Source organism: Macrobrachium rosenbergii, chromosome 48 (genome assembly GCF_040412425.1).
Source record: "Macrobrachium rosenbergii isolate ZJJX-2024 chromosome 48, ASM4041242v1, whole genome shotgun sequence".
Lineage (NCBI taxonomy): Eukaryota > Metazoa > Arthropoda > Malacostraca > Decapoda > Palaemonidae > Macrobrachium > Macrobrachium rosenbergii.
In genome coordinates this window covers 36,663,584-36,686,258 of record NC_089788.1, presented here as the reverse complement: position 1 = coordinate 36,686,258, position 22,675 = coordinate 36,663,584, and the positions used below count along the sequence as shown (strand labels likewise).

The 22,675-nt window shown below is 44.3% G+C and overlaps 1 protein-coding gene across 4 annotated transcripts in view; it reads left to right on the top strand.

Annotated features, from left to right (window-relative positions):
* The window catches only part of LOC136831343 (ATP-dependent DNA helicase Q1-like), a 443,841-nt gene that overhangs the window by 116,507 nt on the left and 304,659 nt on the right, over nucleotides 1–22,675 (top strand). For all 4 annotated transcript variants that reach the window (XM_067091647.1, XM_067091648.1, XM_067091649.1 and 1 more), the window contains one exon: nucleotides 9,090–9,220. In XM_067091647.1, the coding sequence (XP_066947748.1) occupies nucleotides 9,090–9,220 (131 nt within the window). The remainder of the gene's footprint in view (nucleotides 1–9,089; nucleotides 9,221–22,675) is intronic.

Below are 22,675 nucleotides of genomic sequence, written 5' to 3'. Positions count from 1 at the left end.
CCTCTTCAAGGAAATACCTAAGGTTCGTGGTTCAGGGAAGAGTCTCCCAATTCAGGGCCCTGTGCTTCGGACTTTCGACGGCCCCCCAAGTGTTCACGGGCATTTTGAGAAATGTAGCACGCTGGCTACATCTAGAGGGAGTAAGGATCTCTATGTATCTAGATGACTGGCTGATTCGAGCACAATCGAAGGATCTTTGTCTGGAGTACTTGTCTATCACTCTAAATTTGACCCAGTCCCTAGGACTGTTAGTAAACTTCGAGAAGTCCCAGGTGATTCCGCAGCAGAGCATTGTCTACCTGGGGATTTGGATGGATTCTCTGGATTTTCTAGCGTTTCCATCCCGGGAAAGAAGAGATCGCTGCCTAGAGAAGTTGACTGTCTTCCTAAAGAAAGAACATTGTTCCGCGAGGGAATGGATGAGTCTGCTGGGAACCCTTTCCTCTCTGGAACAGTTCGTTTCTTTAGGAAGACTTCACCTAAGACCCCTTCAATTCTACCTGAAGGAGAGATGGGATCAGAAGTCTCAGGACTTAGCAGCGTCGTTCCAGATATCGGACAGGGTAAAGGAGGATCTCCGTTGGTGGTTGGACCCTCAGAAGTTAAACCGAGGTTTGCCTCTTCAGTTGCCGAGCCCTCACCTAGTGTTGTTCTCAGACGCCTCAGTCTCGGGATGGGGAGCAACACTCGGCTCGAGAGAAGTGTCAGGCACCTGGAAGGGGGAACAGGTGAGCTGGCACATCAACAAGAAAGAACTGTCCGCGGTGCATCTAGCTCTCATCCAGTTCGAGCCACTAGTCACAGGATATGTGATTCAGGTAAACTTGGACAACACTACAGCCCTGGCTTACATCCGGAAACAGGGAGGAACACATTCCTTCTCCCTTTACGAAACAGCAAGGATGTTGTTGTTGTGGGCAGAGGAGAGAAAGATCAGACTCCTCACCAGGTTCGTGCAAGGGGAAAGGAATGTGAGGGCCGATCTGCTAAGCAGAAAAGATCAAGTCCTACCCACGGAGTGGACTCTCCACTCAGAGGTTTGCAAAAAGCTGTGGAGCCTTTGGGGAAGGCCGAATATCGACCTCTTTGCCACTCATTGGAACGCAAGATTGGAGAACTACTGCTCTCCGATCTCAGACCCGAGGGCAGTTGCCATAGACGGTCTTCTCTTAGAATGGTCCGGAATAGACGGTTATGCTTTTCCCCCATTCAAGATCTTGGGGGAAGTAGTAAGAAAGTTCGCTTCTTCGGAAGGCACGAAACTGACCCTGATCGCCCCGTTTTGGCCAGCTCAAGATTGGTTCACAGAGGTACTGGAATGGATGACGGATTTTCCCAGATCGCTTCCACTCAGGAACGATCTTCTCAGACAGCCCCACTTCGACAGATTCCACAAGAATCTCCCCGCTCTCAATCTGACTGCCTTCAGACTATCGAAGGACTGGTCAGAGCGAAGGGATTTTCGCGCAAGGCTGCAAAGGCTATTGCCAGAGCCAGGAGAACCTCAACCTTGCGCGTCTACCAGTCTAAGTGGGAAGTTTTTAGAAGATGGTGCAAGACCCAGAAGATATCCTCTTCCAGTACCTCTGTGACAGACATCGCTGACTTCCTTCTTTACTTGATGGATCAGTGCAACCTCGCTGTATCGACGCTAAAGGGTTACAGAAGTATGCTGGCTTCAGTATTCAGACACAGAGGTCTGAATATCTCTGAAGACAAAGACCTACACGATCTCATTAGGTCTTTTGAGACGTCTAAATCCAAGACCTCGAAGCCTCCCAGTTGGAATTTAGATGTGGTTTTAAAATATTTAATATGCAAGAAATTTGAACCTCCTCAAAAAGCTTCCTTCAGGGATCTGACCAGGAAGTCACTGTTTCTCTTTGCTCTAGCCTCTGCTAAGAGAATAAGTGAACTACAAGCTTTGGAAGGTAGGGTTGGGTTTAAGAAAGACTCAGCTATTTGCTCCTTCAAACCCTTCTTCTTGGCGAAGAATGAAAACCCTTCTAAACCATGGTCAAGAAACTTTGAGATAAAAGGCCTTTCAACAGTGACAGGGCAAGAGGTGGAGAGGACTCTGTGTCCGGTTAGGAGCCTCAAATTCTACCTTGATAAGAAGAAACAGCTGGGAGGTACAGTCGAGAGTCTCTGGTGCTCAGTCAGGATCCCCAGAGCCCATTTCGAAGAATGCACAAGCTTTTTTCATTAAGGACGTCATCAAAGAAGCGCATCTGTCTTGTGAGGATGAGCACCTAAAGCTCCTTAGAGTGAAAGCACATGAGGTGAGAGCCATTGCGACATCTTTGGCTTTTCACAAAACGTTGTCTCTCCAGGCACTTATAGAGGCGACTTACTGGAGATGTAACTCTACTTTTGCATCTCATTATTTGAGGGATGTTAGAGTTACTTATGATAAGTGCTTCTCTCTAGGAGCGTACGTATCTTCGGATTCGGTGCTGGGACAGGGAGCTGGGACTAATCCTTTATAGTTTTAGTTATTTTAGTTGTTTTTTAATGCTTTGTGATGTGTGTTTTAAGGTTGATTGGAAGAGGGTGTGGGAGTTAGCCCCCCTTTCAATTCGTAACACTAACAAGGTTAGGCTTGGTCAGGTGGTCGGGATTGGTTGTTGTGCTCCTTGTTGTTTTATTGATACCTAAGCTCTGTCATGTAAGAGGGATAGCCCCCATTGACATGATTCAGGTAAAGGCTCTGTCATGTAAGTGGGTCAGCCCCCATTGACACGATCCATAAGGCTCTGTCATGTAAGTGGGTCAACCCCATTGACACGATCCAGAAGGGCTGTCAGTCATAGGTCGCAACCTCGCTGAAGCTCTTGAGGCAAGCAGACTCATAGACAGTATCCATGAAGTCTTCTGCCCAATCAGGTAAGAACCATGGTTTTTTATATCCTACAACATATGTTGTTTCCTGTTTTTAGATATTAGCTGTCTCTTACCCTCCTCCAAGGGTACCAATCAGCTAAGTATATATCTGATTTGGTAAGTTGCATGTACAAAAATGATATTTTTGTACATGCAACTTAACTTTCAGATATATACTTAGCTATAGTCTCCGACGTTCCCGACAGAAATTCAAATTTCGCGCACACGCGACAGGTAGGTCAGGTGATCTACCATTCCCGCTGCTGGGTGGCGGGAATAGAACCATTCCGTTTTCTAATCAGATTTTCTCTGTCGCTGGTTCCGCAACATCTGTTGTTGGTTCCTCCTGCTTGGATTTTCATTTTTCGCTTGCTAAGGATTTATTTTGGACTGACCTTTGGTGACGTGTTGGATCTTTGGCTTGGCATACGCTTTTGTGGATTGTTTTTGAATTTGGCTTAGGATTTTTCTTTAAGGATGTCTGATCAGAATGTTGCACCTGTTTTTCGTGTGTGTGTTAGACCTGATTGTAAGGTGAGACTACCGAAAGCTTCGGTAGATCCTCACACTGTATGTATGAGGTGCCGGGGGAATGACTGCTGTATTGATAATACTTGTACTGAATGTGAGAATCTGACTGAACAAGAATGGAAGGCTTTGAGTGCTTATGTACGTAAGTTGGAGAAGGATAGAGCTAGGAAGGCTTCTTCTAGGAGCTCTAGTAGGCCTCTCTCGAAGGAGGTGGAAGTAGACCCTAATATTCTCGCAGATTCTCCTGTCACTCCTTTGGTTTCAGCTCCTTCACCCTTCATCGAACCTGCGGATTCGTCGTCTGAGATGGCTGCCATGAAAACCACGATCCGTAAGATGCAATCGCAGCTGCGTGCAATGGAGGAGAAGAAGGTAAAAAGTGACAGTGATTTGTGTAGTGTCCCCAGTGTAGTGGAGGGGGGGTCTGACTGGCTCTGCATCGCTCCTAGGCCTAGACCTCTTCCAAACTCCCAGGACCAGTGGAGGAGGAATGTCGACAGCCGCAAAGGGGATGAAGAGCATTCCCAACGGTCAGGCGTCCCTTCGGCAGCTCCTCGCCCTCCTCCTTCGCAGTTAACCTCATCAAAGTCACAGAAGACTTCAGGTTTTGTGAAGATGGCCACGTCTCTCTCCAAGAAGAGGGCCTTTAAGAAAGTTCAGGAGTGGATGGACTCCAGGAAGGCCCAGTACAAGACTTCTTTCGCACTGCCTCCGTCAAGATTGAGTGGGAAAGCGGGGATTTGGTACGAGACGGGAGAGGATGTTGGTTGGAGAGTTCCTTCCTCTTCCCAAGGGGACTTCGCCAGCCTTGTGGACGCTCCTAGGAGGTCTCTCCTTTCGTCAGCGAAGGTGTCCTGGACGTTGTCTGAAACTGATCACCATCTGAAAGGTCTCTTCAGAACAATGGAAGTTTTCAACTTTCTGGTGTGTGGGAGTCCTGGACTTGCAGGCTTGAAGCCCTGACTCCATTAGTCTGGGGGACTTATTCAGTGTCCTAGCTTGCATGGACAAGGCTGTCAGGGATGGCTCCGAAGAGCTGGCTGCCCACTTCTGTACGGGGCTTTTAAAGAAGAGGTCCTTATACTGCAACTTCACTGCGAAGTCGGTCTCTCCTTCACAGAGGGCAGAGTAGCTGTTCGCCCCGATGTCTAGCCATCTTTTTCCCCAGTCCTTAGTCAAGGATACTGCCGCCACTTTGCAAGAGAAGGCTACTCAAGAACTCCTGGCCCAGTCTTCTAGACGTCCAGCAGTCCCTTCGACTTCTTCCCTTGGGCAGGCTTCCAAGATACAGAAGCCCTTTCGTGGAGGAGCCTCTTCGAGATCGTCCTCTCGAGGAAGAGGTCTCTCCAGAGGTAGAGCCCCTTCCAAACCTAGGGGCAAGAAGTGACTCTGTGGACCTCCAAACACCTGTTGGAGCCAGGCTTCTTTCCTTTGCAAGAGCCTGGAGAGAGAGAGGGTCCCTCGAAGTCATCGAAAAGGGATACAAGATCCCATTCCTCGTCTTAGCTCCGTTGTGCACAAAGCCCAAGGATCTGTCGCCCTCCTATCAGCTATCAGCAGGAGAAGCAGCAGATTCTTTTCGACCTGCTCGAGCAGATGCTCGAGAAGAGAGCTGTGGAACAGGTCTCAGATTTACAATCCCCGGGCTTCTACAACAAGTTGTTCCTGATCCCGAAGCAGTCAGGAGGATGGAGACCAGTCCTGGACGTCAGCAGGTTGAACCATTTCATTCTGAAAGAGAAGTTCAAATGGAGACGTCCCAGTCGGTTATAGGAGCCTTAAGACCAGACGACTGGATGGTTTCTCTGGATCTCCAGGACGCCTATTTTCACGTCCCTATACATCCTCTATCAAGGAAGTACCTGAGGTTTGTCCTGCGGGGACAGGTATATCAATTCAGGGCTCTCTGCTTCGGGCTAAGCACAGCCCCTATGGTCTTCACGGTGTTAATGAGGAATGTGGCGAGATGGCTTCACCTTGCAGGGATAAGAGTCTCGCTTTATTTGGATGATTGGCTCATTCGAGCCTCGTCGATGTCGAGGTGTCTGGAGGACCTTCACACGACGTTGGATTTGACGAAGTCCCTAGGACTTCTTGTGAATTTCGAAAAGTCCCATCTGACCCCGACTCAGTCCATCATTTATCTGGGGATTCAGATGGATTCAGTGGCTTTTCGAGCTTTTTCGTCACAAGAAAGACAGCAACAGTGCTTAGACAAAGTTTCAGCCTTCCTGCGGAAAGAAACATGCTCGGTGAGGGAATGGATGAGTCTGCTGGGGACCATTTCATCGCTGGAGAAGTTTGTTTCCCTGGGGAGACTACATCTCAGACCACTTCAATTCTTCCTTGCAGAGTGTTGTTTTCCGATGCGTCCACATCGGGATGGGAGCAACACTAGGGGGGGAAGAAGTGTCGGGCACCTGGAGAGGGGAACAAGTGTCCTGGCACATAAATCTCAAAGAATTGGGGGCGATTCAGATGGCCCTACTTTTCTTCGAGGGACGAGTCACAAACCGAGTAGTCCAGATCAACTCGGACAACACCACGGCCCTGGCATACCTAAAGAAACAGGGAGGAACTCACTCTCGGTCCCTGTTCGCTTTAGCAAAGGACATCCTGCTGTGGGCACAGGCCCGGAATATTACAATCCTCACGAGGTTCGTTGCAGGTGTGGAGAACGTCCGTGCGGATCTTCTAAGTCGGCAACAACAACTGCTGCCAACTGAGTGGACCCTGCACCAAGAGGTTTGTCAGGGACTGTGGAGGCTATGGGGACGTCCCTTGGTGGATCTCTTCGCGACTTCCAAGACGAAGAGGCTTCCTCATTACTGCTCCCCTGTACTCGATCCAGGAGCGATCTCAGTAGATGCTCTTCTCTGGGATTGGACGGGGATGGACGTTTATGCCTTTCCCCCATTCAAAATCCTCGGAGAAGTCATCAGAAAGTTTGTGTCGTCGGAAGGGGCAGGGATGACGTTGATCGCCCGTTTTGGCCTTCGAGGAGTGGTTCACAGAGGTCTTGTCCTTCCTAGTGGACTTCCGAGAACACTGCCCATGAGAGTCGATCTACTCAGACAGCCCCACTTCGAGAGGTACCACAAAAAACCTCCCGCTCTGAGTCTGACTGCATTCAGACTATCGAGAAGCTGGCCAGAGCGAGAGGTTTTTGAAGATCAGTGGCGAGCTATTGCCAGAGCCAGAAGATTCTCTTCCAGTAATTTGTACCAATCGAAGTGGACCGTGTTCAGGAGATGGTGTAGGAAGAAGGGCATTTCCTCTACCACGACCTCTGTGAGTCAGATAGCTGACTTCCTCTTGTTTCTGAAGAGTGAAGTCAAACTAGCGGTCCCGACTATCAAGGGATATAGGAGTATGCTATCAGCCGTTTTTAGGCATAGAAACCTGGACCTGACTAACAACAAAGACCTTCACGATCTATTAAAGTCATTCGAAACCACGAAGGTGCCTCAGCAAAGGACTCCTTCTTGGAACTTAGATGTGGTGTTACGGTTCCTGATGTCCAGTCCTTTCGAGCCTCTCCATTCTGCGACATTGAGGAACATTACCAGAAAGGCTATTTTCCTAACCGCTCTAGCGACTGCGAAGAGGGTTAGCGAACTTCAAGCCTTCAGTAAGCATATAGGCTTTAAAGGGCATAACGCAGTTTGTACTTTAAGTCCTACTTTTTTAGCAAAAAACGAGAACCCGTCTAACCCTTGGCCCAAGAGCTTCGAAATTAAGGGTATGGCTGAGATTCTGGGTCAAGAGCCAGAGAGAGTCCTGTGCCCTGTCAGGGCTCTCAAGGTCTACTTGGACAAAACGAAGGAAGTCGAGGCCCCTCGGACAATCTATGGTGTTCAGTGAAGAGACCGGACTTACCTATGTCGAAGAATGCACTGGCGTTCTTCCTGAGGAACGCGATTAGAGAAGCCCATTTATGCTGTCAAGACACTGATTTTAAACTTCTGAAAGTCAATGCTCACGAGGTGAGGGCGATTGCAACTTCAGTGGCTTTTCAGAAGAATATGACACTCAGTAACATTCTGGGTGCCACATTTTGGCGTAGCAACTCTGTGTTCGCTTCACACTACCTGAGAGATGTGAAGACGACATACGAGAACTGCTGCTCGCTAGGACCATACGTTTCCGCAGATACAATCCTGGGGGCAGGGAGTGACACACATCCTATCCTATAGAAAATGGTTAGGAAGTGTTTTTTATGGTTGTTGAACTCGACCGCCAGAGGCGTACTTCCCACTCTTTAGCTTTAGTTTTGCTATCCTAACTTAGTTAGGCTTGGTCAGGTGGTTGTTTTTACTTCGTTTTGCCCTCATTGTATGGTCAATATGGTCTAGTCACATCGTGGTCACGCCCCGTTGACAGATCATCTAGAACTCACCAGCTATACAGGTCACTACCTTGCTGGAGACTATAGTAAAGCAGAAGCGGACTTGGGTGACAGTAATCACGAAGTCAGCTATGCTAACAGGTAAGGAACCAAGGTGTCAATCACCTACATGTATTATGTTTCCTAAATCCTATTCTGTCTGTACCCACCTCCAATGGTGGTATTCAGCTATATATATATCTGACGGGTAAGTCTCATGAACAAAATGATATTTTAATGATAAAATAAAGTTTGTTCATACTTACCTAGCAGATATATATATTCATAGTGCCCGCCCACCTCCCCTCAGGAGACAGTGGCACTAGAAAATCTGAATAGAAAATGGGAATGGTTCCTGATACTTGCCTCCCAGCGGCAGGAATGGGTACTAACCACCTGATCTCCCACTGCGTGTGTCGTAAGTTTTGAAATTCTGTCGGACTATCAGAGAATACAGCTATATATATATCTGCTAGGTAAGTATGAACAAACTTTATTTGATCATTAAAATATCATTTTTCCCTACTGTACGAAACTGAACTTCTTTACATATGTGGCTCACCTCAGCCTCCCCTCTCATATGGCACCTGGACTGGAAGGCAAAGTGGATTGCAAACTGACAGGTGGCAGGGCTTCCTCCCACCTGTTGATAGTTAACTGCCTTGTCAATAAGTTTAAATGGCTGTTTCCAGCTTTTGCATGAAGCTAAATCCTATGTAAAGAACTTCATGTTTTTATGTTAAGAAAAATACAAATTACTCTTGAAATTTTATATACTGTTACTACTGTGCTTCATCTTTGAATCAAAGATATGTTGTGTTACTTAGAAGATGGAAGCGTGCTTGAAGTTCTTAACTAATATTTGATTTTTTAGTTGGTTTTAGAAATGATTTAGTTCAAACACTGACTTTTCTGTGTAAATTTTCAGTCTTTTAGAAGTACAGTACAGTAAATGGAGATCTCAAAAGTTGAGGCAGTTTGGCCAGGTAGAAAGAAATGGAAAAGATGTACGTAGTTAATTAGAAAGGAGTTCCAGCAGAAAGCACAAAATATAGAAGATAGTGGAGAGACCATAATAAGAAAACATGATAGAAAAATGGAAACTATGATTTTAGTTGAAATGAAACATTTTTATTGGCATATACTTTAGCTATCTATTATTGGCCATGAGTTTTCTGTGTGAACTTGGATGATACAAGCCATGAATTGTTCTGACTTTTCAAGTCTTTCAGGAATTATATACAACTTTTTCATAAAATATGTATTTTGTATTATATTTTATTTGTAGGTATTTCATTGGTGGTGTCACCTTTGGTGTCGCTGATGGAGGATCAGATAATGGGTCTTAGAGCTATTGGAGTAGATGCTCGAATGCTCTCTGCAGAAACGCCAAAAGAAGAAGTTAATTTGGTTTACACAGTAAGTACTGTTATGTGTTATATACAGTACATTTATAAAAGAGTGTGCACTGGGTCCCTGCTTACTTGTGGATCACCAATCGTGGCTTCAGTTAGTCGTGGGTTTTTATTTGAACTGCTTCTCTGACTATATCGCAGGTAATTTGCAACTTTGAAGATTTGTCTGTCGCGTATATCCCAGTATATCATGGGAAATTCACTACTTCGCAGATACTGAAACGCTTTAGTATCATTGAAACACTTTATAGCAATATCATTTCAAAGTTTAAGATTAAGATATATACAATAAATCATGTGGGTACTCAACAGTGATCAATGTTGCATGAAGACGATGCTGATGAATTAGCTGTGCAGTGTACACTACTACTGTAGACTTCTCGTTTAATGTAGTGTACAGACTGTACTCACCATCTAGAATACATGTGCATACCTGTAAAAAATAGAATGCTATTTGTCAAACACCAAATACCTTATACTGTACCTTAAACTATCATTCTAAAACACTGTAATATAATTTCAGACTTTAATACAAAGATTACGTAAATCATATGGGTACTCGCCAGTGATCAGTGTTGAATGAAGATGATGATGATGAATTAGCTGTGTAGTACAGTGTACTCACAATCTAGAATACCTGTAAAAAATAGAATAATGTATGTCAAACACCAAATACATTCTACTGTATATTGTACCTTAAACTATCATGCTAGAACGCTTTAAAATTATATCAAAGTTTAATATTAAGATTACGTAAATCAAATGGTTTGTTTGTTGATTGAAGATACTAATGAAGATGAATTAGCTGTGCAGTCCTTCTTCAGGAGGCACGTCAGGGGCTTTGAGAGGTTTTGGAGGGGCCTTCTTCACCGCCGAGAAATAGCTGGTGATAGGCAGCTGCTGCGTCTGCTTCTTCATTCTGCTAAGGAGGTTTGTATAGGGCCTCAGTAACCCATTAAGGTCATTATTGAACTTTAAGGCACATTCTATATGAGGATCATGTGCCAAAATCTTCTCCTTTGCCTCCTTGAATGTCCTCATAAATTGACACAAAGTCCAAGGACAAGCCCTGATCCTCCTCCTTCTCGTTCCTGAACCTGCCAAGTCTTTGTCCTCACTGGCAGACTTGGTCAGCTCTTCTGAATCCTGGTCCATCAGGGGGTCAGAGTGGGCATCAGTTAGGGTTCCAAGTTCATCCTCGGTGATGTCATTGAATCCTCCACCAAGGATCTTTGCCAATTGGACTGCCTTGTCAATGGCAGAATGCTGAATTTCTTGAGGAGAAAAGCCCTTGTAATTGTTCACACATTCTGGCCACAACTTCTTCCATCAGGCATTTAGGGTCTCCTTCTTCATATCCCTGAATGATTAGCTGATGATGGTCAAACATGTAGCAATCTTAAGTTTCCGCCAATTCGCTTTCAGCGTAAATTCACTGTCATCGCCCATTTCCTTCACAAGGTGGTCGAGGGAGTTCCGGGTCTAGAGTGCCTTGAAGGCACAGATCACACCCTGGTCCATAGGCTGGAGGAGAGAGGTGGTGTTGGCAGGGAGGAACTCAATCTGGACGCCGTCGTAATAAAGATCCACAGGGTGGCCACCAGCATTGTCCATAACCAACAGCATCTAGAACTCCATGCACAAGTTGCTGAGGTATTCTTTAACTTGAGGGATGAAGTTCTTATGGTACCAGTGATCTGTAAGGATTTTGGTGATCCAGGCCTTGGAATTATGCATCCAAAACACTGGCAGCATGTGCTTATTCTTATTCTTGGGGGCCCTAGGGTTTGCGGACTTGTAAATTAGTCTTGGCTTAAACATGAAGCCAGCCGCATTGCCTTGAAGCTGGAGGCTCTGGCTTTGTCCTTCATGATGTATGTTTGTGAAGGCATCCTCTTCCAGAAGAGGCCAGTCTTGTCCATATTGAACACCTGGAATACAGTAAAGGATTAAAATGAATAAAATACGTAAAGCTAAAGACATTTAAAATTGCAAAAAGAAGGGAATTAAGTTAAAAAATGTAATAAAAGTAAAAAATTGTATCAAGTTAAAACCAACCTGTTCTGGATGGTAGCCATTATCGCTGATTATCTTCTTGAAGGTCTCAGGATATTTCACTGCTGCTTCTGTGTCTGCCAATGCAGCTTTACCATGCAGCAAAATGTTTTTAAGTTGGAATCGCTACATGAAACGGTGGAGCCACACCCTGCTGGCCTGAAACCCTTTGAGGAGCTGACAATGGTCATGCTTGTAACCCTTCCTCTTCTTCAGAGGCTTCGTCGAAGCTTAAGAAGTCTGCTTCTTTTGCTACTTCATTGCCTTACGCCCCGCCACCTGTTGAAAATTGGTGTTAGAGTTGCCGTGCCCTCTCGCCAACGAAGATGTGGCCAAGGGGCACATTCTTCTTACTACAGTTATATATCCACAATGCCAAGGCAGACTCCATCCTTACAATGTTCTTGTCACACACAGTACATATTTTCTCAGCACTGCCTAAGAAGCTCATATTAACGGCCTTCCTGATCTCTGTCTCTCTTCTGGACGTACCTGAAAATATAAAGAAAATTAATTAATTAATTATTGTAATGACATTATTGTAACTTTTATACTTTATACAGTATTACAGTACAGCATATACTATACAGTACATTATTTGTACAATGTAAACACTTTCGTCAGTAAATGATTAATTAATTAATTAATTACGTACCTGACTGTACTTTCATTCACCGAGTGACAATGTGCTATTGCCACGAAGGTGTTTCCTGACTTTAACATATCAATAAATTCTACCTTCTGCTGGAGGGTCATGACCTCCCTCTGTCTCTTAGGCTTTTTGTCTGAAGCCTTAGCAGGAGCAGGGCATTTTGGAGCCTTCTTATAAATAAACAAAAAGACTTTGCTGAATACTACACAATGCGAATGTGATGTACAACACACGGGAGTGGTGCAATGAAGTGAGATGAAGATGCTCTGTTCCACAAACATTTTTCAAAAGACAAAAATACACTTTACAGTACATAGTGATTACTGTACTTTGCTGTGTTTACATTAATATTACAGTATGGTACTGTAATAATCAGTACAGTAAATAATTTTTTTATCGTAAATGTATTCATTCACGAAAATACTAACATGAAAATACGTTCGTAGATTGACGTGACGTAAACAAACCTACCGTTTTGTTTGTATGTAAGTATTGTACAGTATGTACTACAGTAGTTACGTCATTTTATAAACTACCCACATATTTTAGATATTCTCTAAACTTATCCTAAAACACTTTACTATAATGTAATATTCTCTAAACTTATCCTAAAACACTTTACTATACTGTAATATCATTTCAAAATCATCTTACTAAACACAAAAAATCAATAAAAAATGCACAGTTATGCAGTACACGATGCGCAAAGCATACGATGCGTAGTTAGTCCTACCCTCACACAGTTCTCTGCTAAGGCTTAAGGTGTAATGTTTTGGCTAGTTTTAAATTGTGCGTACATACACATGTAAGTTATCTTCGTGGATCATACCACTGTAAGATGCATCCTAAACGCCCTGCTTCTTCTATGGGTCATGGGAAAGAGCCTAAACAGCAGAGGAAGGTTATTAATACAGCAATGTATGTTGTGTTAAGACGGGGAAGAAGTACCCACAGAGGAGATGTACGTAACTCCTCTGCTTTGCTGTGCAGTCTATCATTATTCATTCATCAGACTGCACTGTTAAATCATCATCATCATTATCTTCAATCAACATAGATCATTGGTGAGTACCCATATGATTTACATAATCTCTCTCTCTCTCTCTCTCTCTCTCTCTCTCTCTCTCTCTCTCTCTCTCTCTCTCTCTCTCTCTCTCTCTCTCTCTCTCTCTCTCTCTCTCTCATGAATTACCAGTTTTTAAACATCTGACTTAACTGGTAGTTATATATATATAGCTTAAGTCCCTGACGTCACGGCAGAATTTCAAAACTCACGGCAATCGCCGATAGGTAGGTCAGGTGGTCCACCTATGGGCCCTCTATCCAGGTATCTGGAACCACACCAGGTATTCCTCAGATCTTCCCTGCCGCCATTCCGGTGACATCGTATGGAATTTCACTCATTCAGCCTGTGTTTTTTCGCAAATTTTGGTGAAGTACACTTTGGCTTTGGCTTTCGCTCGTTTTTTTAATTTGTCTTCTTGGATTTTCTTGACTAGTTAGATTTGGATTTGACCCTTGGACTTGTATTTTGATCTCTCTTTGGATTTGCTACCATGTCTGACTCCTCGAGTGTGCGAATGTGTGTTAGGGGGTGTAAGACTCGGCTTGCTAAAGCCTCTTTAGATCCTCATTCGGTATGTATGAAATGTAGGGGCAAGAGGTGTGAGCTAGGTGATAGATGCGATGAGTGCTTGGGTCTTTCTGAAAGGGAGTGGATTGAGTATAACCGCTACGTAAGGAAACTTGAAAGGGACCGGCTCAGAAGAGCCAAGAGTACTTTTTCTTGCTCTTCCAAGGGTAGCCAGGATTTTGATAATTCTTTGCCCCAAACTAATGAACCTTCTGATCATTCCCCTGTCGTGGTAGTTCCTGATCCCCCTACTGATTCAGGTAAAGACCCATCTCTCAAGGATATGATGGCGGCCATTCAAGCCCTTGGCCAACGTGTTGAATCCCTCGCTCAAGACAGAGAGAAATTGTGGTCTAACATGAGAGATCTTGAAAGTGCAAGTGTCGGTGATAAAGTTAGTACAAGTGCAGTGGAGGGTGCGGCCGCTCGGATCTGTCGTGCTCCTAGCCCTAGACCTCTTCCAAGCTCCCCAACCCCTGGGAGAAGGAAAGTCGACAGGCGAAGGGAGGCGAGAGATTTTAGCTCCCGAGTGGTCGTCCCCTCGAGTGTTCCTGTAGACGCTCCCCAGGATGCTCACCCTCGCCATAGGAAAGGCGAGGTTAATATGTGCTCTTTGTCTTCTGATGACACAGTTCCCAAACGAGGCTGGCGTCGGGCCTACGAATCTAGACCGCTCAAGAGGAAGCTCCCCTATGTTGAAGGACGTCGTTTGGAGTCTTCTCAAGCTCCGGGGTGTAGCCATTGGAGCAGTCCAGAACGCTTCCCTTTCAGTTCTGAAGGTAGCTCTCCTTCCAAGTGCAGGCGTAAATTGCCAGTCTCAACCAGGACGCCTGGCAGCAAGAAGACGTCGGACGCTTTTCTTTCTTCTGTTCACGCTCCCCCTCCTCCTTCGAATTGGGAATCGTCCCCAGAGCACTCTCCTCAACCTGTTCAGTTAGTTGAGGGCTCGTTAGATCTTGCGGCTTCCCCAGTCTGTCATCAGCAGAAGGAAGCTCCACAATGGTCTCTGCTGAAAGATATGCAGCAGAAACTTTCTTCCCTTATGCAAGCTTGCCAGCCTGCAGAAAAGACGGATAACTTTTGCCCACCTTTGGCTGTTCGTCACCCTGAGGAAACTTTTGACCGATGTGGCACAGGCGGCCAGTGCTCAAGTGACTTCAAGGGGCGGCGGGACAGCGAACGTGGGAAGAATGTTTCTCCTACTCAAGGGGCCTCAATCAGTTCTCGTCAGCCTGAGGAAGCTTTTGACAGATGTCGCACAGGCGGCCAGCTCTCAAGCGACCTTAAGGTTGGACGGGACAACGATCGTCAGAAGTCTGGACGCCAGGATGCCCGAGTTGCGCAAGAGGATGGACGCCAGGACGCCAGGCGTCAAGAGCTTGGACACCAGGACGCCAGACGTCAAGATTCTGGACGCCGGGACGCCAGGCGTCACGAAGTTGGACGCCAGGACGCCAAGCGTCATGATACTGGACGCCAGGATATTCATGCAGTTGGGCGTCAGGATACCAAGCGTCAAGACCGTAGTCTACAGGACGTTCTGGTCGAGGATTCTCTTGTTTTGGAAGCAGCAACTAGTAAACAGGACGCCGCTACTTCGGTTTCCGCACAGCATTCGGAGGAAGCGGAAGGCAACGACGATCTTCCTCCCTCTCCAGATGTTCTCCTCGAGAAAGTTTCCGACGAAGAGGAACAAGAATCTCAACTTCCTTCCTCAGACTTGAAGAAGTTGATGAAAGTGTTTACGGAGCTTTTTCCGGACAACTTCATGCCAGCCGCCCCCCGTTCTCCTCCCTCGGAATTTACCCTCGGGAAAACTCCGAAGAAGACTATTTTCACTAAAATGATCATGTCTCGTTCCTCCAAGCGAGCCTTGAGAGTTATGGAAGAATGGATGAGCTCCAAAAAGGACCAAGGACGAACAGTTCTCTTTTCCTCCAGCTAAACTTAAGTCGAGGTCTAGCATTTGGTATGAGACCGGAGAAGCTCCCGGCCTGGGAGTTCCTGCCTCTTCCCAGGGGGACTTCTCTTCTCTGGTCGACGCTTCTCGCAGAGTTGCTATGGGTAAATCCAAGGTCTTCTGGTCTCCTTTGGAGATGGATCACATCCTTAAGGGAATTTTCAGAGCTTTCGAAGTCTTCAATTTCCTGGACTGGACTCTGGGAGCTTTGGGGAAAAAGACTGAGACCTTATTAGATTCAGACACCAAAGATCTTATTCATGTTATGTCTTGCATGGACAAGGCTCTCAGAGTTGGAGCCAATGAACTGGCAGCTCTCTTCTCTGCGGGAGTCTTGAAGAAAAGGGCACATCTCTGCTCTTTTCTTGCCAATGGAGTTATGCCCATCCTAAAGGCAGAACTTCTTTATGCCCCTCTCTCGATGCATCTTTTTCCTCAGGAATTAGTGAAGGAGGTATCCTCAGCTTTAACTCAAAAAACTACACAAGATCTAATCACCAAAACTGCAAAGAAAGTTCTACCTTCTAGCTTCGCTTCTCAGAAAATTAATTCAGCCCTTTCGAGGCAGAACCCTCAGTAGAAGGAATTCAAGATCTACGATCAAAAGATCTACGAGAAGAAACCATAGACAGGGGAGAAGCAGAGTCTGAGAAGACTCTCCTTCAGACAGCGGTTGGAGCCAGACTAACACACTTCTGGCTGGAATGGGAGAGGAGAGGAGCGGATCCATGGTCCGTTCAATTAATCAAGGAGGGGTACAAGATCCCTTTCCTCAGGAAGCCACCTTTAGCTACAAGACCGGTAGACCTTTCGGCCAATTACCGAACGAAAATCAAAGCGGACGTTCTGCAACAGCAGTTTGTTCTGCTGCTGCAAAAACAGGCTATAGAAAAAGTTCTGGACCCGGAATCTCCAGGTTTTTACAATCGATTGTTCCTGGTTCCCAAAAGTTCGGGGGGATGGAGACCGGTGCTAGACGTGAGCGCTCTCAATGTGTTTGTTCAAAAGACAAGATTCACGATGGAAACAACCAAATCCGTTCTAGCAGCAGTCAGACAACACGACTGGATGGTGTCTATGGATCTTCAAGATGCGTATTTCCATATTCCCATTCACCCGAGCTCCAGGAAATACCTGAGGTTTGTGCACGGGGGAGAAACTTTCCAATTTCGAGCCCTATGTTTCAGCCTAAGCACCGCTCCTCAGATTTTCATGAGACTAGCTGGAATGCTTCACACGAGGAATCAGAGTCTCCCTATATCTGGACGACTGGCTCCTCAGAGCTCCTTCCTACACTCGCTGCCTGGAGGATCTTCAGACGACTCTTCAATTATCGGAGAATCTAGGACTCCTTATAAACAAAACGAAGTCTCAGCTGACCCCATCCCAAGAGATTCAGTACCTTAGGATGAGGATTCAGAGTCAAGCTTTTCGGGTTTTTCCGTCAATATCAAGGACGGAACAAGCTTTAGAAAAACTTCAGAAATTCCTAAAGAGACGAACTTGCTTGGTGAGGGAATGGATGAGTCTGCTGGGGACCCTTTCCTCTCTAGAGCAGTTTATCTCATTAGGAAGACTGAACCTTCGTCCGTTACAGTTCCATCTGAATCGGAACTGGGACAAAGACAAGGAATTAGAAACAAAGTGTATACCCATTTCACAACAAATAAGACATTACCTACAATGGTGGAACGATCCCCTAAAACTTCAAGAGGGACTTTCCTTGCATCAGAGGAACCCAGACCTAGTGTTGTTCTCCGGCGCGTCCGGACTCAGGGGTGGGGAGCAACACTGGGAAAGATGGAAGTCTCGGGCTCTTGGACCAGAGATCAGATAGTGGCACATCAACCAGAAGGAACTGACTGCTATCCTTCTGGCTCTGATAGAATTCGAATGCCTAGTGGAGAAAAAAGTAGTTCAGGTCAACTCCGATAATACAACAGCGTTGGCCTACATCAAGAATCAAGAAGGCACTCACTCCTACTCTCTATACGAGACCGCCAAAAAACTCCTTCTTTGGGCAAAGGAGAAAGATGTTACTCTGGTTACCCGCTTTATTCAAGGCGAAAAGAATGTGAGGGCAGACATGCTGAGCAGAAGGAATCAAATTCTGTTGACAAAGTGGATGCTTCACCAGGACGTCTGCAAGAGCCTGTGGCGGATTTGGGGCCGACCATGCGTAGACTTCTTCGCCACAGCTCAAACGAGGAAGTTGGAAGCTTACTGTTCTCCCATTCCAGATCCCGAGGCGGTTCACATAGACGCTTTCCTGCTGGATTGGTCCAACCTAGACGTGTATGCGTTTCCCCCGTTCAAAGTTATTCACAGAGTTTTGCAGAAGTTCGTAGCTCATGAGGGGACCAGGATGACCCTAGTGGTTCCTTACTGGCCTACAAAGGAATGGTTCACAGAGGTACTGGAATGGATGGTGGACACCCCGAGAAGACTACCTGTCAGAATAGATCTACTCAAACAACCCCACTTGGAAAGATATCACCAAAACCTCCAAGTTCTACAAATGACTGCCTTCAGACTATCAAAAAACTTGCAAGAGCTAAAGGCTTTTCGAAGGCGGCAGCTGACGCAATTGCAAGAGCAAGGAGGTCATCAACAATCAAGGTATATCAATCCAAGTGGGAAGTATTTAGAGGATGGTGCAGGAAAAATTCTATTTCCTCTTCCAGTACCTCTGTGACTCAAATAGCAGACTTCCTTCTCTTCCTTAGAAGGGAACTTAACTTTTCTATTTCCACAATTAAGGGATATAGGAGTATGTTAACTGCTGTTTTTAGACACAGAAACTTAGACCTTTCCAACAATAAGGATCTCCAGGACCTTATCAGATCCTTCGAGACCATTAAAGAGAAAGGCCAGGATTCACCAGCTTGGAACTTAGATGTCGTTCTTAAGTTTCTCATGGGAAATAGGTTCGAACCCTTACATAAGGCATCATTTAAGGATCTTACCCTAAAAACTCTGTTTCTGATCAGTTTAGCCACAGCTAAAAGAGTAAGTGAGGTTCATGCCTTCAGCAAGACCGTGGGCTTTAGACAAGGCAAAGCGATTTGTTCTTTGCAACTTCGGTTCCTCGCAAAGAATGAGATTCCATCTCGACCCTGGCCCAAAACATTTGAGATTTCGAACCTGTCGGATATCACAGGTACAGAAGTAGAGAGACTCCTGTGCCCCGTAAGAGCTCTGAAGTCATACCTGGAAAGGACTAAGGAATTACGAGGTAAGTCAGAAGCACTGTGGTGTTCAGTCAAGAAACCCTCGTTACCCATGTCTAAGAATGCGTTATCTTACTTTATCAGGCTATTGATAAGAGAGGCCCATTCAGAATTTAATGAAACTAATCTACAGATTCTTAAAGTTAAGACGCACGAGGTTAGGGCAGTAGCAACCTCTGTGGCTTTTAAACAGAATAGATCCTTGCAAAGTATCTTAGACGCGACTTTCTGGAGAAGCAAGTCAGTGTTTGCCTCGCATTACCTCAAACAGGTTCAGACCATATATGAAGACCGCTACACTCTCGGCCCATTTGTAGTGGCTAATTCAGTAGTGGGTGAAGGATCTACCCCTGCTATACCATAAACCTATACCCTTTTCTCCTTTTCTTGAAATGGAGAAATTTTTATGGTTGTGTGCGAAGGCTGGACGCAGTCTTCCGCAATGATTAGCAAATGTTTTGTTTTTTGTTAGGTTGTTGTGTTATTTGGTCAGGTGGTCGTTTTTGTTCCTTACTAGCACCCGGAACAAGGGTATTTTTTAAGGAGGTCTAGTCACATAGAGGTTATACACCGGTTGACAGCCCCTAGAGATTTTCAGCCCCCTGGGTGGATCGCTGGATCTCTTAAGGAATGTAAACAGAATGAGGCAGGAAAACTTCGAAATCTGCTTCCTTAACAGGTAGGAACCTCGAGTTGGTTTTACAATTTTAATTTTGTCAATTCCAACGATGTTGGCTGTCTCTGACCCTCCACCAAAGGTGTCAATCAGCTATATGTATAACTACCAGTTAAGTCAGATGTTTAAAAATGATATTTTCATAATAAAATAAATTTTTGAACATACTTACCTGGTAGTTATATATAATTAATTCCCACCCTCCTCCCCTCTAGAGACGAGAGGCATGGAAGATCTGAGGAATACCTGGTGTTGTTCCAGATACCTGGATAGAGGGCACATAGGTGGACCACCTGACCTACCTATCGGCGATTGCCGCAGTTTTGAAATTCTGCCGTGACGTCAGGGACTTAAGCTATATATATAACTACTAGGTAAGTATGTTCAAAAATTTATTTTATTATGAAAATATCATGTTTCTCTTGTAAAAGAAAATGGGACGACATGAATAATACTGTAAGAAAGAAAATTATTAGTTTTCATTCACACGTAGCCATAAGCCATAGTATGTACGTATATATTTTTAAAGCTAATGTTGTAAGATGACTTTGAAATGGTATTAAAGTATTTTAGGATGATAGTTTAAAGTATACTTGGTATTCATACTATTAAAATTAGGAAGTTGTAAGCATTTTTATAGGGGTCTTTGGTGTTTTAACTATTAAAGCAGGCAGTTATAAGCATTTTTGAGGGGTGTTCCAACTTACCATGGATTTTTGCTTAACGGGGGTGGTTGTGGTCCCCATCCCTGCGATTACTGGGGACTCACTGTACCAGATTTATTAATGAATTTAATACATGACTAAAGATAGGTTACATTATGGTAGAGATATGAGCACTTGTGCTTGAAACAAAGAATTTTCCTTTGGTATCTACAGGAGAGATGGCTTAAGCATCTGTTGTAAATGTTTTTGGGACTGAATTCCATGATGTATGCTAATGAAAGTAAATCAGTGTTTGTCTTTTTTCTCAAATAGAATTAATATTAAGTACAAAGAACTTTTGCCAGCCACTGCAGTCTGATGAGGGCTGTAGTGGCATATGAAGCCCACTAATTTCAACACCAGTTATACATGACAAAATGTGTCCAGTCCAGCAAACATTCTAAGACTGTTCTGGGGCAACTTCCAGGTCTGCTAATTCTCTCAGGGGTCTCCATCACACATTGATCTCTCTTTTTGGATTTTGTTTGAGACCTTTAGAATTTTATTTAAAAAAAAAATTTTAATAAAAAGTGGTAAGTATCTTGTGCTTTCTTCTTATTTTTCTTCTCATGGTAATGTTGATATTGTTTGTATGCATAAGTACACACATGCTCACATACACTCCAACTCACAATTTGTGTGTGTGTTTCTGTGTGTATTCATGGATAATTTTGTCGTGTAATTTAAGATATAGTGTTCATTTCTTGGCAAATTTTTTAATGCTTGCAGGACCATATTTTTTAATGCCTCTTGAGATTATTCATTTGTAGGGAAAACACACCATTCCTTATGTACTATACAATTTTATTGGAAATCACATTTTGACAAACTCTTATTGATTTTATTTTTTGTTTTCAAAAAGACTAGTTTTATATGGTTAAACCATTCATTCTAATTGATTTTTGGATTTTAAACATTTTCCCTGTAAGTGCATTCACACTCACATGCACACATACAGCATGTACTGTACTATACTGTGTTTTTTCTTACAAATAGTAAGTAAAAAGGAAGTTAGTAAATCTATTAACAACTTTTCTTGTATCTTCCTACTGTAATGTTTATATACTTGTGCATGCCCTACACCATTAGTTCAGGTCAACCATCACTAATCTGGCATCATTGGGACCTGCAGGGTGCCGGATTAGTGATTTTGCCTGATTACGGAGTGGTTAGCTTTTAATAAGGAAAAAGAAACATTAAATGAAAATCAAGCAAAATTTTAATGAAGCACAGGCAAAATAAATGGTACAGGTTTCTGCTGATTTACACAAGAAGTTTCATCATTGTCGCTTCTCAAGTGAAGTGCTGTTTTGCACCTACAATGGCATCATTTACATGTTTGAGGTGATCTTGTTAGGTTCCATCTTCATCTTGGAATTTTTGCAAATATTTTATGCTATTCCCATGTATATTCTTACTGTATTCTCTCATTTTTTTTTAATTTTAACAACCCAAAAGATAAACACAATCTTGTGCATAGGGTAAGTACAAAAGTACACACTCATTTGCTGGCATCAGAGAACTTGCTATAGCTTGTTTTGGTTCGTGTTGTTACTCTTATGATTTTTTATATATATATTTTACACTATTCTCATTTACATACTATATGTGTACTGTATTTTCTCATTTTGTTCATTTTCACTTACCTGCAAGATATTATTTATAGCTGTATTTCTCCGAAATCCGACAGAATTTCAAAACTTTGTTTATTGTTTTGTGGCCAGGTGGTTAGTACTCATTCCCGCCGCTGGGAGGCGGGAATCGGGAACCATTCCCATTTTCTATTCAGATTTTCTCTGTCGCCATCCCTTGCTGTTAACATCTGTTACAGTACCTCCGCCTCTGGATTTCGTTAACTTGCTTATTCCCACTTAAGTATTCTCTTGACTTTTGGTTTTGATTCTTGGACTGTGGATTGGCTAGCACGCTTTTTCTGGATTGTTGTGGATTTTGCTTATGACTTCTCTTTAACTATGTCTGGTTCTAGTTCTGCTAGTTTCCGTGTATGTTGTTTATATGAGTGATTGTAGGTGAGGCTTTGGGCTGTGTAAGCTTGGTAGACCCTCACTTCCAAGTTTGTTTGAGGTGTAGGGGCATGTTTGTCTTATAGATGATCGATGTCCCCTTCTGTGAACCTTTATCGGATGCGAGCTGGAAGTCTTATGATTCGTATGTTGTGACGCAAGTTGGAGCGTGACAGGGTTAGGAGGTCTTCCTCCAGGAGTGTGTGCAAGAGTCAGGTTATTTCCTCTCCTGATAATCCTAACGTAGTTGATGTTGCACCTGTCCCTGTGGTTTTGCCTTCGGGCCCTGATATTGTGTCTGTGGAGGGTTTGGCCCTGGCGCAGATCATGAGTTCTATCCGTGCGCTCGAGAACAAAGTGACATCTCTCCAAAGTGCTGTGAAGTGTAGTGCTCCCCAGTGTTGTGGAGGGGGCGTCAGATCGGCCCCATAATGCTTCTAGGCCTGGACCGCTGTCAGACTCCCAGGACTCAGGGAGAAGGCATGTCGAAAGCATTTAAGAAGGTTATTGGGCTTCCCACCGATC